The following is a 16,097-nucleotide window of genomic DNA, read 5'->3' as shown; positions in this document are numbered from 1 at the left end:
TGGGTGAGGAGTTGGGGAGGCAGGTAATATGATCTGAGAGACTGGTATGTAAGCTGCACCACCCACACCTCCACCGCCAAGGACACCCACATCACCTCCACCTCCATCAACAGCACCGCCATTACCACCACTTCCATCACTACCTCCACCAAAACTAATACCCCTCACCACCACCATCTTCACCTCCGTTACCACTACTATCACCGCCATCACCACCACCCCTCCACTTCCATCACTACCACCATCTTCACCTCCGTTATCACCCAGGTGCCTAAAATTCCACCATCGCAGCTTTATTTCTTTGGCTTAATCATTTGCTTTCTTCAACCATTCTCTTTGAATTACATTAGTGTGAAATAGTGAGGCTCAGACCTGCTTTTATCAATGACTGAATGTCCCCAGGAGTATGAGCCAGATGCCAAGAGGAGGTCTCTCCAAATAGGAGGCTGGAAGATGAATGTGTGTGTGTGTGTGCGCACGTGCATAAGCATGTCTTATCAGTTAAATAATAAATTTGAAAAAAGAAAAAGTCTACTGACCCCTCTGCAACAGTGTCAGAGCTCTTATTGTTTATGTTTCGATCTTAACAGAGCAAATCATAAGTTTCTATCTTAGGGAGCAGATTATAAAAAAACTGATTTATCCTGAGGATAAGTGGTTCTCAAACCTTATCAAGCAAGAGAATCACCCAGAGGGCTTGTTCAAACGTAGACTCTGAGTCTCCCAGTCAGCAGGCCTGGGGTGCGGCTCTGTGATCTGCATTTCTCACAGGTTCCCAGCGATGCCATGCTGCTGCAGTTCTGGAACCACGCTTGAGAATCAGGCCAGTAGGTGGAAGCACACCCACGCTGTCATGGCACACGCACGCACACGCACACGCACACACACCACAAACACAAACACTTGCAGAATGCATCAGCCCTTTCTGTGTAGATATTCCTGTCCTATGTAGAGCTTGAAGAATGTGGATAAAAATTAAATACCATGGAGAGCTAAAGACATATTAAGATCATCCAACCAGCTGAGAAAAGTAGTGTTATAATACGATTGGCCCAGAGATGTGGATGGGGGAACTTACATAGAAAATATGAAGTCTTGAGGTAAAAGTAACATAACTTACCCTAGGTTGAGGGCGGCCGACACAGCAATTCAAGAACAGCTGGAACAGGGAGGCCAAAGGTGGCTGAGCTGACCCCGGAGCAGCGAGGGGAGGCCCGGGGCCTGAGAGGAGTTCCTGCTCCAGCGAAGAGGGGCCGTGAGGGATGAGGCGCTCCAGGGGCAGCCAGGGAGCAGCGCTACAATATGCCTGTGGCCTGCGCCTGTTTCCAGACTCAATAAATGCCCCCAGGAAGGAGGCCGCCCGCTGAGGCCGTGGGAGGCGAGGCCCCGAGTCAGAAGCCTGTTGCCCACCAGCACCAGCCGAGCCCCCTGAGATTCTGGCAGCCTCGTCTACAAAATGCCAATAATCATATGCGTTTGGCAGGATGGTTGTGAGGGTTAAATGAGATTCTACGTGCTCACGTGCTCTGTATGGTTTAAAATGCTCTTACCACTAAAAGACAAAAATGCAGATGCTGTAGCCAACTGAAGGGAAGAAGGGACGGCTTAAAGTTTTAAGTCATGTTTGTTCACTTGTGTCAGACCTGAGACTCGTTTTTAAAAAAGGAGTGAACAGATAAATTTGGAAAAAGAAGGTGTTGGGAGGATTGGGGTCAGGGGTGAAGCCCCAGCTGCCACCCCAGGCCCAGTCGTCTCCCCTCCTGCCTCTTGGTGTCTGGAATGCCGCCTTCTCCTATGTTGTTAGTAGGAAGGATTTTCCGTTTTCCAGAGTCTCTGCTAAAAATGCAAATATCCCTGGGAGTGGCGCCCCTGAAGCTCCTAAACCCCCGGGCGGCAGCTCCCAGGCCTGCTCCCTCCTGGTGCCCACGCAGATCTGGGATGGCTGGTGAACCTCGCCCCTGGACCACAGGAATATATTAAGCTGTTATTTCAATTCTCCAAACATCCAAGGAGGAAGAAGAAGCCAGAAAATACAGGCCTCAAATTGACCAGGTTTCGGAACCTCAACATTCAGGTGGAAAGGAAGCCCATTTGAAGCCAGTCCTAAGGGTTCTAGACACAAAATCTGGGCTTGTTCCCAAGAAGCCGTTCCAGGATCTCATGATTTCTCGAAACAACTCCTCCCCTGCCCCGCCTCACACCCCGACATTAACGTCGGTCTTGCGGTGTGGGTCAGAGGGCGTGTGTCCCGAGGGCTCTCTAACTCTGCTGCAGTTGGACACTCCTGGGGAACGTTTGAAAGTCTCAGTGCCCAGACGCCCCCCAAACCAATTAAATCAGGATCTCTGGGGCGTGACCTGGGCATCAGCATTTTCCAAACGCCCTGGGTGAGCCTATAGAGCACTGAAGTTTGAGAGCCAGCGGCCTGGTCTGGTTTAGGGTGGGAGAAACCTGGGTGGACGTCCTTCTCCCCCTGTTGGCTTTGTGGCTCCAGGTAAATCACCTGGAATCTGAGAGCCTCAGAGTCCTCACCTGTGAGGTGGGGTGACTCTCCCGTCACAGGCGCGTGCGTGGTGCAGAGGTGCGTGAAAGAGCCCCAGGCACAGCTGGTGCCTGACACAGGGAGATGCTGCTCTTTGCAAGTTGAGAAACTGAGGCACGAGGCTTTGAGTGCACCTCAGAGGGGGCCCCGTGTCCCACCTGGAAAATGAGTTGGCCAGACTAGAAACGTCTCAGGTTCCCTTGAGCTCTAACACCCTGGGAGTGTGCAGTCAAAAGGGGTGAATTGCAGGTGATCCCGAATAGCTCAGGGAACATCGGAAACCATGACGATGAGAAAAGCAGGGCTACCTTCCCTGCTTCCCCCGCACCCAACCCTCCCCTGCCTCACTGCTCCGTCCTCTCACTCAGGAGACTGGCCCTTCAACCGCTTGCTTTCTTTGCCACCAGCCCTTTCATGTCCTGGCCGAATGGACAGGGCCTAGCAGTGACCAGTCAAGGCCATGGCCCCTTGGGTGGGGCTACAGGCCGACCAAGGCTGCCAGGCTTGGGCCCCAAGGAGAGCGCTGAGGACCATCTGGAGCAGGGGTCCGGAGCTTGGCACTGTTGACCTTTGGGATGGCTAATTCTTCACTTCTGGGGGCTGTCCTGTGCTTTGTGGGCTGTTCAGCAGCATCTCTGGCCTCCGTCCACTAGGTGCCAGTAGCAGCCCCCCAAGTCATGACAAAGATGTCTCCAGATGTTGCCAAACGTCCCCTGGCGTCAGAATCGCCTCCCCTCACCCCTCACCCCTCGTTGAGAACCACTGATCTGGAGGCCCATCCTTCCCAGCCCAGATGCAGAAAGAAGAATGATATTCTTTCGTGTGTGGATATGGATTCGTTTTGGGTTTCTCGAATATAGTCACAGGAGAGAGAAGAGATGCTCTAAAAGGGCAGAATTGTTTCAACTCAAAGGTGGGCGGAGCTGGAGAAAAGGGGTGGGCATGGGGGGGGGTCTCTTCAAAAGGAGGAACCGAAACCCCAGGCCGCTGCAGCCCAGTAGAGACCTTACCTATCCAGGGCAGTGCCAGCCTTGGGGACAGGTGCCTGCGACGCTCCTGCTCCCCAGAGGTCCCCAGAGGGAACCCTCGCCAGCTTCGGGACCCCGGGTGCGTTTTCAGCTGCGGCCTTCGTGGTGAGATGCTCTCGTGGGTCGTTGAGTGGAAGAGCAGGTTACAGAGGTCCCGAGAGGGTGTGATCCCCATTGGGGAAAAAGAATACATATATATCTACACACAGAGGGCACGGATGTGGCCGTACTTACACCAAGATGTTAATGTGGTTACTGACTGAGGCTGGGATTTCAGGTTTTCACTTATTTGCTTATCTGTTTTCTCAATTTTGTACCTTGAACATTGTAGTTACTGGCAGCAAGGGGGAAACAAGTCACTCAAAAAAGTAGAGAAAAGGCAAACACTTGGGCAAAGTCGCGTCCAACCCAGTCAGTCGCCAGAAACACTGCTGGGGTCACAAAGAGGCAGTGAGAGGGCAGGTCTGCCGACTTCCAGCCTTGGCTCCCGCGATGGGTGGGTAGGGGTCGCCCGCAGAGCTGTCGGAGGAGGGGGCCAGAGAGGCAGCCTGCAAATAAGGAATCGGAGCGCGCCGGGGTGGACCGGGTCTGGGGACGCAGACCCTGCACGACGTTGAGGACCGTCGCCGTCTTCTGGGTCTGTCAGCCTCGGGGGGGCGGGCGGGGAGGGGGAAACGCGCGTGACCACGTGGCTGAGGCCACGCCTCTAGGACGCGGGGTCCGAGATGTGCCGCGTGGGCCCTGGAGCCCCGATGGCCCGGGGTCAGCGAGTGGAGGCAGAAGGAGGAAAGCAAGCAGCGCTCCGGGACTGAGCGAGCGAGGCTCGGGGACGCGAGCTGGGCTGGGCGCCCGCCGCCCGGATGAGACGAGCCCGAGCCACGGTCGCCGTGTCCCGAGATGACGGTCGTAGCTCCGCCGCCCCACCCTGCGCGGGCCGGCCCTGGCCACCGGAAGGGCCGAGCCCCGCGCCGTCGCCCGCCGACGGCGCCGGGCTGTCCCCGCGGCCTGTCCCCGCTCCCGGCCCGGCACGGACCGCGACACGCGGCGGCCGCGGGGCCCGGGCTCGGCCGCCCTCTGCTGGGAGAAGCGTGAAGCGCAGCCTCAGGTTGGGCCCCACCGTCCCGTCCAGCCGGAAATCGACGCCGCCGAGTCGTTGAGAACGCGAACGTGGGAAGACTGGGAAAGGGGCACATGGTGGGAGTGTAAACCGATCTTAGAAGGAAAGGACGTCGTGGTGCATCAGGGGAGAGCGGGAGAGGCTGCTCTCTGCGTCCCACCGGGTCCCCGAGATGGGGACATTTGCCCTGCATCTACCGCGTGCACAGTGCTGGCTGCATGGGGGACGTGGTTGGCAGCGGAGCAGGGCGTGGGCCCAGCTCCTCAGGAGCCGGCACATCAGGAGAGGGACGGCCAGGCAAGCGGTGGGGCCACGTGCAGCCCAGTGGGATGGGGCTGGTAGTGCAGGTGGCTTCAGAGCGGGCTCCGGGACTCATGTGAGTGTGGGGCATACAGGGCGTTCTGTCAGTGCCCTGGGTTGGCTTTGAACAAAGGAAATTTATTCTCTCAAAGAATTTATTCTGGAGGGCAAAAGTCCAAAATCCAGGTGTCGAGAGGGTCACTCCAGTCCCTTGAAAGGCTCCAGGGGAGAATCTGTCCCTGGCCTTTCTCTTAAATTCTGGGGTTCCCTGAAATCCTCGGCGGCCCTTGACTTGTAGACACATGACTCCAGTCTCTGCCTCCTGTCTGGTCACCTGGCTGTCTTCCTCCATGTGCCTGCATCCCTTCTCCTCTTCTTATTAGGACACCAGTCGATCTGATGAGGTCTACAGAGTCCCTATTTCCAAATAAAGGCACCTTCTCGGGTATTGGGTTAGGACTTGGGCGTGCCTTGGGGGGCTGTACATGATTCAACCCGTATCGGTCATGTTGGGGTGTGGGCGGGAAAGTCCAGAGGGGAGCTTGGGCTTCACTCCAGAGGCAGAGAGAACGTGGAGAGATCCTGATGACCTAATCTAATCTGAGAGGCGCCAGGCAGGCAGGAGCCAGGATGGAGACAGGCTTCAGGAGGTAGGGCTGTGATTCTGGAGAGGGAGTCGGGGCATTTCTGCTTCCCCTCCTGGGAACTGGACTTGAGGACTGTCTGGGAGTTTAGATCAACCAGTATACAGTAGGCAATGTTTTCTTATTCTCAAAATTATTTTAAAAGCTCCTTTTTTTTTCTAGTTCGAAGAGTGATCCATGGTCACTGAAAAAAAAAAATCTCTGCAAAAGAGTGTAAAGAAGATTATCAAAATCACAGGAACCTCAGCAGCCAGGGATAACTGCATGTACATAGATGCATATATATGTAAATGGTTGTGGTGATGCTGTTCACGGTGAGAATCATGCCACACGGCCAACCTCTCTGGAGCTGTGACTTTTGCCAGCACTTTATGAATTTAGTTATGCAGATTCTTTTTAAGACGGCTATTCTTAGCTCAAAATTTGACCCACAATTAGGATCAGTGTTGCCTCTGCAAGTGGCAGTTGCTTTGCTCATGTGGCCCAGAAGATGAGGAAAGTCCCATCTCCCCAGGTGAGCCCAGGTGGGCTTGGGGGGAGGTCACAGGGAGAGGCAGGAGACCTAACCAGGGTGAATAACCAGGGTCATCGCCGGAAGAACCAGACTGTGGCTGAGGGAGGGGTCACACCTCAAGTGCAAAGGGCCCAGAGAAGACGGGAATGTCCTCAGCTAGCTAAAAATAGTCCCCCGATTTTAAGCAATACCTGTTCAGATTTAGGTGAGGTAATGCAAGCAGTCATTATGCGAAGTAACAACGTTTACAAGCCGATTTCCCTGGAAAAGTTCTCAGTTGTGAGTCCAGAATTATAGCAGCCCAGGGTCTTTCACAGAAATAGAAATTTTAAAATGTCTCCATGCATAAAATGTTTTTTGTTGAATTTATCACAGACTCCAAGTCAGGACTTCGGATAAGTCCAGAAATAAGAGAGTGACAATGGGAAGATTTCAGCGGTATTAATTTTTATAACTTATACCCTGTCAGCTTCTGAAAAGGGTTTTAGGCTGCTTCCAGTGAAAGACAAGTGCACAACAGGGTTGCTAAAATGGGACTAGAAATTTGGAAACTCATGCAGGAGGAGGAGGATGTGAAGAAGGAGATAAACGGACTGTAACTCAAGGTTAAACTTAGTGCCGAGCAGCCTGGCAGCTCAGTGACAAGGGCCTCTGCGGGAAGGTGACAGGAGGGTCCAGCTCTGCAGCCTGAGGGTAGAGGGGCAGGTTCAGTGCACGGCTGCAAGAGGACCTGGCTTGGATGGGGGGACCTGGACTGCAAAAGGGGACCCACCTGGCCCTGGCCTCCTCCCAGGGTCTGTCCTCTCGAGAGAGGCCTGCGCTGCTGGTGTTCACACCCCTGGGCCCGAGGAGCAGCGAGGGGCGGCTAGTGGGGCACCAGGTGTCATCTGGTTGTGCACATGTGTGTGCAAGCAGGGTCCTGGCAGTGCAGGGTAGGGCCCAGGCTGAGGGAGAGCAAAGGCCACCCTGGGTCAGGCCACGGGCTCTCCCTCCAGTCCAGCCTTCACGGTCAAAAGAACCTCCCCCCCCACCCCACCCCAGCAAACTGTCAGTGCTTCAAGGAGGGGCTCTCTAATCACCATTGTGTCTCCCCAGCACCTACTGGGCACTTAATGATTGTGCCTCAAATGAATGAATGATTGAAAGGAAATGCCGGGACATCCCTAGTGGTCCAGTGGCAAAGAATCCGCCTTCCAATGCAGGGGACGCGGGTTCAATCCCTGGTCAGGGAACTAAGATCCTACATGCCTTGGGGCAACTAAGCCCGCGCATCACAACTACTGAGCTTGTGCGCCTCAACTAGAGAGCCCTCGTGTTGCAAATTACAGCGCCCACGCGCCACAACTAGAGAGTGAAAACCCGCATGCCACAACCAGAGAGAAGCCCGCGCGCGGCAAAGAAAGATCCCGCATGCCGCAACTAAGACCCAACACAGCCAGAAATAAATACTAAATAAATCTTGGGGAAAAAAAAGGATATGCCAGTTTCATAATGTCACCGGCTCAGAAAACTCCATGGACTTCCCACTGCTTAGAGGTGAAATCCCAGCTTCTCACGGGTCAGCCACGGCTTTGTATGAACGGACCCCCTTCCCTCCCCGCCAGGCCTCCTGCGAGCCCTACTCCCCCGGCTCCTCTCCGCCCGGCTCCCAGGCTCTCCGCTCTGCCCCTTCCAGGCCGTTCTCGCAGGTCTGCGGGGAAGAACTCTCGTCAAGCTGACGTTTACTGTCACCTCGTCTCCCTGCCCAGGAAACAGCTTGGGGACTGAGCCGGGGCGGACGCGTCCAGTGCCCACGGCTCGTTTCTGAACGAGGCCCTGTGCGGGGCTCTGTGCGTTTCTGGGGCTCGTGTGCCCCCCGGCGAGGTCAGGGAGCGGAGGTGCGCCTTCCTCCCGGCTGCCGGGGAAAGTGAACTGGCGGCGACGAGAGAGGGGAGGGTGGCGAGTGGGCCTTGGAGGGTGACAGCCCAGGGGACAGGCGTATTTCTCACTCGGGAGAAAGCAGAATCCGGAAGTGTGGAACTCTGGCTTTCACAGAAGCCTGAGAAGGTTGTTTAACAGAGATGCTGCCCTGTGACACCTTTTGTCCCGAGCGCCGTCATCGGAGGTAGACACGGAGTAGGGCCGCGGTTCTCAGCGTGTGGTCCCTGCACCAGCGGCGTCAGCGACCCGGGGAGGTCAGTAGAAAGGCGGATTCTCGGGCCCCGCCCCAGACCTTTGACTCGAAGCCGTGGGCGGGGCCGGGGCCTGTGTTTTCTCAAGTGATGCGGGTGATTCTTATTCGGGCTGATTGCGGTTTGAGAACCAGGGTCTCGGCAGAGCACCGAGGTGCAGAAGCGCTCCTTTGCCCACTGGGGTGCACCTATAGGCCCTGTGCGCCCTCGCCTGGGGCACCGAGGCTCCCTCTGTCCCCCCTTAGATGCCCAGTGGTCTGAGCTGTCAGGGCTGCGCTGGGCTGGAGGGGGCCCGTCCCCGCAGTATCTGGCTCTCCAGCAGGTGTGGCCTGTGAAGCCCAGGCCCGTGGGCCTCCCACCCGCTGGGTGGCCGGTAAAAGGTGCGCAGGAGCCGGAGGCCCGGGCCCTGGGAGGAGCCGGCGGCGGCGGGGTGAGTAGGGCGTACGCGGGAGGGCGTCTGGGCTCGCTAGCGTCAATCCACTGCGCCCGCCTGCGGGCCGAGGTCTCGGGAGCTGGCTGCCGCCTGCGGCATTTCACCCTCCCAACAACGGACTTGGGAGTTCTTGTGCCCATTTTAGAGACGGAGACAGCGGGCCTGCGTGGGTCATTTGCCCAAAGTCGTCCCTGCTGGAAGCGGAGGGACTAGGTTGGGGGTTGAGGCCAGGAGGCTGGCGGAGCCTGGGGCGGGGGGGCCGGGGGGTGGAGGAGCAGGAAGCGAAGGGACTCAGGGCTCCCCTCCCGCCACCAGCGGCCCCTGGAAACCCCTTCCCAGAGGACAGCCCGCCTACCCGGGCGCTGTGTGACTGCGAAGCAAGCTTTAAAGCTTGATCACGGGGCTTGTCGTAAAGGAGTTTTAGCTGCGGAGAAAATGTTTATCGGCGCATGACGGTGGTGCTGAAGAGACTCCTGGGGACTGACCGGGAACAAGGACGAGGTTTGGGGCCTGACCACCTAGGCCAGGAAGCGGGGCGCTGGACGGAGCTCACGCCCCGCGCCCGGGGGCCCAGCACACAGGCCTCCGAAGAGCAGACTACCCGTCGAGAACAAATCCAGTCACCTGCAGAGAGAAGAGCGAGGTGGCTGGCAGACCGCTGGCACCACCTACGAGGAGGTAACGGAACTGAGCGGGACACACGGCGTCGCAGACTCGCTCGTCCACAGGTCCGTGTTCTGAGAGAGGAAAAGTAAAGGCCGGGGCTGGCGCGCCTGCGGGTATGCTGCTCACTTAGTCTCCCCTGGAGAGCTCGGCGCAGGCCCAGGTGCACAGCACCCAGAGAAACACGGGGCGTCCTCGAAAGCCCCAGGACCGGGACGCCCCGCCTTGACCTTCTGCCAGCCGGGAGACTGGGAGGACTTCCCCCAGGTTGGACTAAGTGTTCCTCTGCTTAGGAGCAGGATCTTGCTTCTCCGGGTGTTGGTGGAGGAGGAGGAGGAGGATCTGGAAGACAAGGAGCTAGAGAAAGTGTAGGTGATTCAGAAGACCGAGGCCAAGAGGGAGGTGTGTCGGCATCCTCTGGCCACCACGGAATAAAGCACAGAGGGACATGGAGAGGAGGGGGCAGCTCAGGGGGAGCGCCTGGGTCGCCCCGCAGCAACAGCTGCTACCGAGGTAGGGCGCTTCGTGTTTAGCGGATGCACCTGAAGTTGCCGGGTGATTTTAGGAATGCTTTCTGGGGCAGAGCAAACACATGCGGCGCTCAGAGCTCCCCACCTCCCGTGCTCCACTTAGCTCAGGGGTGCTGCCATCTAGAGAAGGCGCTGTCTCTGGCCCGCCCTGCCACTGACCACCACTGGATGTGACGTGGGTGGAGTAGCTCTTGGGCTGCTGAGCAGCTACTATGAGCGGGTGATTTAGAAGTTTGGAGCCGCAGAGAATAGTCATTGCCCCCGGTCAGGACAGTTCAGGGCCGTAAGACTGTCAGCCTGTCGTGTATTTGAGAGAGCTGTTTTTAATTTCAGTTCTTAAAGCCCAGGCACGGGGTGTGGCATTACACATTGATGCCGGAAGGGATGATATTAACCCGCGGCCCGAACTTTTCTAATAACTCCTGCGCCTCCCGGCGCACACAGCCCAGGAAAACCAGCTGACCCGCGCGTTTGTCATGCTGGGTAATTAACGTGCGCTCAGAACGATTTAGCGACTAGCCAAAAAGTCAGATGTACTGCCGAAGCTTACATCAAAGGCACAAATTGGGTAGATTAGGTAGAATTATTGGACTTCTTTCCAGGGCATATTAGGTTCACAGGGAAGTGAATGGTGGGTTGGTTTCTGCCTGATTTCTTCAGTGAACAGTGCTGCGCCCGGGTGACCGAGCCCAAGGTGTTCTGTGCCCTTCCTGCTCTCAGGACTCTGAGAACCTCAACTCAGGGGCTCTGGCTACAAAATAAAAGTCTTCACCCCAGAGAGGAGGAAGGAGCCTTATTTCTAGATGGCATTACCAACAAATGGGAAGAGAGTGAGGTTTCTAAAGTGAAGTGAGAAGTGGCAGGGATTTGTTTTTTGAGATCGTTTTCAGGGCGAATGCTCCCCAGTCATACCTCTGGGTGCCTGACCAGGTGCTACACAGCGAGACTTGGCCAGACATGAGGTCACCCCGAGTAGTACTTGTTCTTCCAGATCTTCTTGTCTGTTCCTGCTCGGCAACTCAGAGTTGGTGAATGCATTAGGATCTTGCTTTAAATTTTTAGTTTTTGGACTATCTAGTGATAGGACTGGGAGTTAGAAACCCCAGCAGGGGCCCAGGGCTCACTTCAGAAACTGATTTTTCATCATTCTGATGTGCTTTTATTCTCCCGTGTGTTGGTGGCTGAGGTAGATGTGGTCCGCATGGATGAGAAGGCAAGTGTCAGTTTCTCCAGGAGCTGGATGTGTGGTCCTGGACACGTGGACCCTCTTCCCAGTGAGGAAGCCCCTGCTCCCACTTTCTTCTCTCCCTCCTTCATCTGGTCCTCCCTCTGCCCTCCCTCCCCCTTCCTTTTCTCCCTTCCTTCATTCTTTCTCTCCATCCCTTCCCATTCCCTCCCATCTCCTTCCTTTTTTTCCTTTCTCCCTCTTTCTCTCACTCCCTCCTTCCCTCCCTCCCTGTATTTACTAAGGGCTTAATCCTGAACCCGAAGAAACTATGCAAGGATGAATGCCTGCTTCCCTGTCAGGGATGTAGGTGTTTCTCTAAGGTGTCGCCTGACCCTGTGTTTTAGCCCAACCCTTCCCTCCCTGCTCCTTCAGTAATATTGAAAAGTTAAAGCAAATGCACTCCTGAGAAGAATCTGGATTCCACCCCCAACTCAGTATTCGTAGACGTTATCAGAGACGTCAAATGTGGACAATTCCCAGGGGAATTGAAGAGGCACAGGGAAAACTGGGATTTGTTGGGTCGGAGCCCCATCCTGCAGGTTGAAGTGCCATCCACCTCCAACTCTGCATGAGCCTGAACAAGGCACAGGGAACCCACCTCCCTGCATTCTTGGCCACCATAGTAGAGCCTGTCTCATCACTTATTATGTCGAAGAAAAGTCTCCCTTTAAACAGGGAGTTGGAAGACTTGATAAAGTGCTGTTTCCACAGATATTTTACTACAGTCATTCGTAATAAGAATCTATGAAAAGAGAATCAGGGCTGGCATAAGAGCAAGCTCAGAGGAAAGGGTTTCCTCAATCGTTCTTATTTTTTAACAGGGTCTTATTTTAGCTTTGCATGAGATTTACTACTAGCATTTTCTTAGTTTTGTAAACTCTGTCCCAGCTGAAGGATCTGCAGCTAGCTGTGGCCACTGTGGACTGAAGGGAGGTGGAAGGATACAGGCAAAGGTGGTGGCGGTCACGGGGGCTGTGACCGTCCGCCACTGGTAAGCGCCCAGCTCGTCCAGATGAGGATGTCTACCTTTTGGGCTTTGCTCACAGTAGGAAGCGAAGGGAAACAGAGCTTCCAACAGGGACAGTTGGAGAAGACAACTAGTAGTAATAAAATAATAAAAATAAACACCCTCCCATCACCCCGGTTGGCAGAGCCAAGGGACTCTGCAGAGTTCAGCAAGCTCCGTGGAGAACGTCAAATGCAAGCTTTTATGCTCAGCTGTGTCCACTTGTTCTCTGCAGACAGCGGGCCCTCGTGCTGGAGTTCCAGGCAGCCCCCTGGCTGTGTCCTGCAGTGTTCTCTGCTGGGCTGCAGACCTACACTCCACTCTAAGCCCGGGGCGTCAGGGCAGCGTGAGGATGAATTTCTGGAGCGTTCTCAGGTGAGCAGGTAGCAGGTGTTCTGTCAATGTGCCAAGCTTCCTTGGGTTGCCTAATTTAGATTCTTAGGGGAGTTCATTACGAATGGCTTTTACCCTCTGTCATTAAGAACGTTTATACGGAATCTTGTTTTTTGTTTGTGTTTGTTTTTTTACTATGGTTTTGTTTTCCTTTTTAGTAAGTGATCTTGCCTCATCAAAGGCAAAAGGCCTCACCTAGCTTATGTAAGAAATATATATTAAGGTCCTGAATCACTCCACTAGTACTTGGGCAGAGAAGTTGAACTCCGCGTGCTTCTTGGTAACTGTGCTACTATCATTTTCTCCAAAACTGAGTCATCTGCCGTCAGACAAAATCTGCTAACAGCCTCACTCATTGTTACAAGATTAATGTCACTGCTTGCGGGAGATGCTTCCTTTCCTCTTCTAGACTCACAAAAGCACAGCCTTTGATAATTAATCCTGATAACACCAACACAGAAACCCAAATACTTGATATATAACTCAGTGACTCGGCAGAAAGGAAAAACATCTCACTTGCACTTGATAAAATTCTATAAAAATGTGTATTTTGCTAACTTTCATGAGAAATTTAACTATTTGGAGAAATTTTATATTTTCCCTGGCTGATTTTCATTTGTACTTAAATGTTTGTTTTAAAGAAGATACAGAACCAAACCTAGGAGAGATTAAATTTTGCCCCAAGTGAAATTGCTAAAGTCAGTGAATTTTAATTAGCTTTATCCCCATGGGCTTTCCCCACCGCCCTCCCCCCCTTCATTTCTTTTACGTTCCTCTTAGGGTATAAGGATTAATTTGCAAGCCAAGTCCCACACTATCCGTGAGACTAAGCAGAATGTACGACAAGCGAGGTGATCAGGTGCCCCCTTTTGACCGAGCAGCTGAGGCAGGTTTTTTCCAGCGTCAGCCTGCGTCAGTGCGTTGGAGGGAGGAGGGTCACTCCTCGGCTCTGCGGGGCCTGGGCAGCGGCTCGCTGTCTCTCCCGTCATTAGGATCCTTGTTTCTTGTAGAGACAGGCCGCCGGGCGTCTTGTGCCCTATTTTTCATTCCCAGTTTGTTCAGAAACTGTTATTTTCTTGACTCTGAAAACAGCAGCCGCCCATGGATATGTTTTTACAGGGCAGCAAGAACCTACCAGAATAGGTGTTTGTTTTTCCCCTTGAATGAATCCTGAGGCCCTGGAAGTCGCCCCCTGCCCACCACGGTCTCTCTATATGCTCCACGCTGCTTTCTCCAACAGCTTGGCGCCGAGACTCTAAAGCTTAACGTTCAAGCAGTGTAGGCAGCGTTCTTACGGGAGCTGCCTTAACGGTGGCTTACACGTGAAATGGAAATGGCTTGTGTTACCCATCCTTTAGCAAACTTCTAGTGCCCAGCCTCTATGAAATGGATTGCTTATGGCAAGATAATGTCTGTTCTATTCCTTTTTAAGTCTGTGAAAAATGTCATCCTGGTTGATGATAGGGTGATTAAAACTCTTTATGCTTCAGGAGATAAATGTGATTATGTTTGTCATACTCTACCCAAGATGAAGACAGCGAAGGAGGCAAACTTGAAATTCCATAACATTTCCTCTCTTCCATATCCAGGAACATTCAGAACTCAGTACACAGATGGTACTTCACATAAAGAGTAACATTATCTGTTAAACACTTTTCCTTTCCATTAACCAGTTTAACAATATGCCTCTGGTATAAAAGGAATAGACAAATGACTACATCTTCTGATATCTGAGTTCTGACTGTAGAAAAAAATCACTTTAGTCAGTCATATTGCTTTTCTTTTAACTTTCATCTTTGTTACTTCATTTTGGCTTTTAAAATGCAACTGGAGCCTACGCTTGGTACCTGTTCTAGGGAATCTGTCCCCATCAACCTTTCCTCAGTAGGTGATTCACCATCATTCTTATGGGGGTCCCCCGCCATCCCTCAAGGACAACAGACGCATATGGGAAGGGTTCTGCAAACCTTAGGCACGTCACACAAACATGCACTCAAACATTCCTTCCTTTAGGCTTCCAGTGGCACAGCCACCACCCACCTAGACTCAGACTCGTAATAGGGACAAAAACCTGTTCAGTTTTCCTCCCGATTTCCTTCCTTCATTGCATTCAAAGACTAGAGATATTTTGTTGTTAGCAGAGATTTAGTTAAAAATGAAAGGTGGGTGAAGAGTTTTTGCTACTCCACATACCCTGAGATAAATTTCACAATCCTTTTCTTTTAGTCTTGGATTTTAAACAAACAGGTTACATATGAATCCCAGGTGCTGATTACACCTGTTTAATTAACAGTACAGCAATTTTAACAGGATAACACAGTCCAGAGAAAAATGTTACGTTAGGCACTTGACATTTCATTTAAAACTTTTTCTTAACACTAAAAGGTTTCATTTTAACAGATAAATTTCAAATGTACTTTTTTAAACTGATTGATTGCTAATTAGAGCCTAAGCAATTATAAAGAAAATACACAATGATATTCAACCAGAGGTTAATTTTCTGGTCATACTGACATGTTAAAAAGTACTTTTCTTAAAATTTTAATTTACCTGAGACTCAGTTCTCAGGTATCTTTTTGGTTAAAAATATTTGTTAAGATAGGTGATAATTGGACTATTTTTATATTGACAGACAACTGAAATAAAGCTATAAACTGTCAGTCAGTGTTTAGGGACCCAGAACCAACTTGTCAAAAAAGTACATTTTATACCCATAATATCACTATTTTCGCATGATTATCCTTTCAAGTTATCATAATCTGTTACCGGCTTCTTGTCTGAGAATTTACAGGGCCTAAGGTGAGGCTGTCAGGTAAATGACTAGCATATACAAATCAAAGACTGTGTTCAGGACAAGAGAGCCACACCCACTGCCTGATGGACAGGATTCACCCATTAACCCGTCACTTTGGAGTCTGCCTAACCGGAGCAAGTCCTCCAAGTTCTGACAGCCACATACGGACAAGAAAGGCTGTTGAAACTTATTTAATTAGACATTGAGGTACTACTGCTGTTAGGAGTCTGTTTATAAAGATTTTCCATCATACATTATAATTTTTTTTTCAGGTAAAAAACTTGGTTTCAACTGTTAGTCATAAAAGTATTTCCCCTGGGATTTCCTCCACACAGAGAAGGTATCCACATAACTATTTTTAAATAGTCTTCCTAACTTTGAGAAAACTTTGCCCTCCCTCCAACACCCGCCCCACCCCCATATGAACATAACCAAATCAGTTGTAAAGTACAGCACACAGAAATGACTGTCGGCCTCCTATGAGGACACTGAATGCCACCCACCCCACAGGTTCACTCAACAACCTGCACGTGTTCCTGAGGGGAAATCTGTCGAGTCCCTCTGCTGTTGTGACATCTCCAAAGCCAGCTTTTCCCGTAACAATCGTTCTGGACTTCACCCACCATGCTTATCTCATTTGGATTTCAATGCTTCCTCCCATTCAACAGCCGATTCAGAGTTCCTGGGAATTGCTGGAAATATTGATTGCATTTTACTTCGAAAGTCTTTTATCT

The 16,097-nt window shown here is 52.3% G+C and overlaps 2 protein-coding genes across 3 annotated transcripts in view; one reads left to right on the top strand and one right to left on the bottom strand.

The window, feature by feature from the left end:
• The window catches only part of LOC309667298 (uncharacterized protein), a 27,671-nt gene extending 12,257 nt beyond the window's left edge, over positions 1-15,414 (top strand). Inside the window, exons 1-2 of one of the 2 annotated variants that reach the window (XM_082475687.1) lie at positions 9,171-9,477; positions 12,412-15,414. In XM_082475687.1, coding sequence (XP_082331813.1) covers positions 9,199-9,477; positions 12,412-12,555 — 423 coding nt within the window. In that variant the 5' untranslated portion in view covers positions 9,171-9,198 and the 3' untranslated portion in view covers positions 12,556-15,414. Of the gene's footprint in view, positions 1-9,170; positions 9,478-12,411 lie in introns of those variants that run through there. The other variant, XR_014267677.1, reaches the window with a different exon arrangement.
• The window catches only part of TMEM242 (transmembrane protein 242), a 47,944-nt gene continuing 46,542 nt past the window's right edge, over positions 14,696-16,097 (bottom strand). Inside the window, exon 4 of the mRNA XM_082475686.1 lies at positions 14,696-16,095. Coding sequence (XP_082331812.1) covers positions 15,997-16,095 — 99 coding nt within the window. The 3' untranslated portion in view covers positions 14,696-15,996. The remainder of the gene's footprint in view (positions 16,096-16,097) is intronic.

This window comes from Balaenoptera physalus (assembly GCF_965194825.1).
Source record: "Balaenoptera physalus genome assembly, chromosome: 9".
Taxonomy (NCBI): Eukaryota; Metazoa; Chordata; class Mammalia; order Artiodactyla; family Balaenopteridae; genus Balaenoptera; species Balaenoptera physalus.
This window is presented reverse-complemented; position numbering and strand designations above follow the sequence as displayed.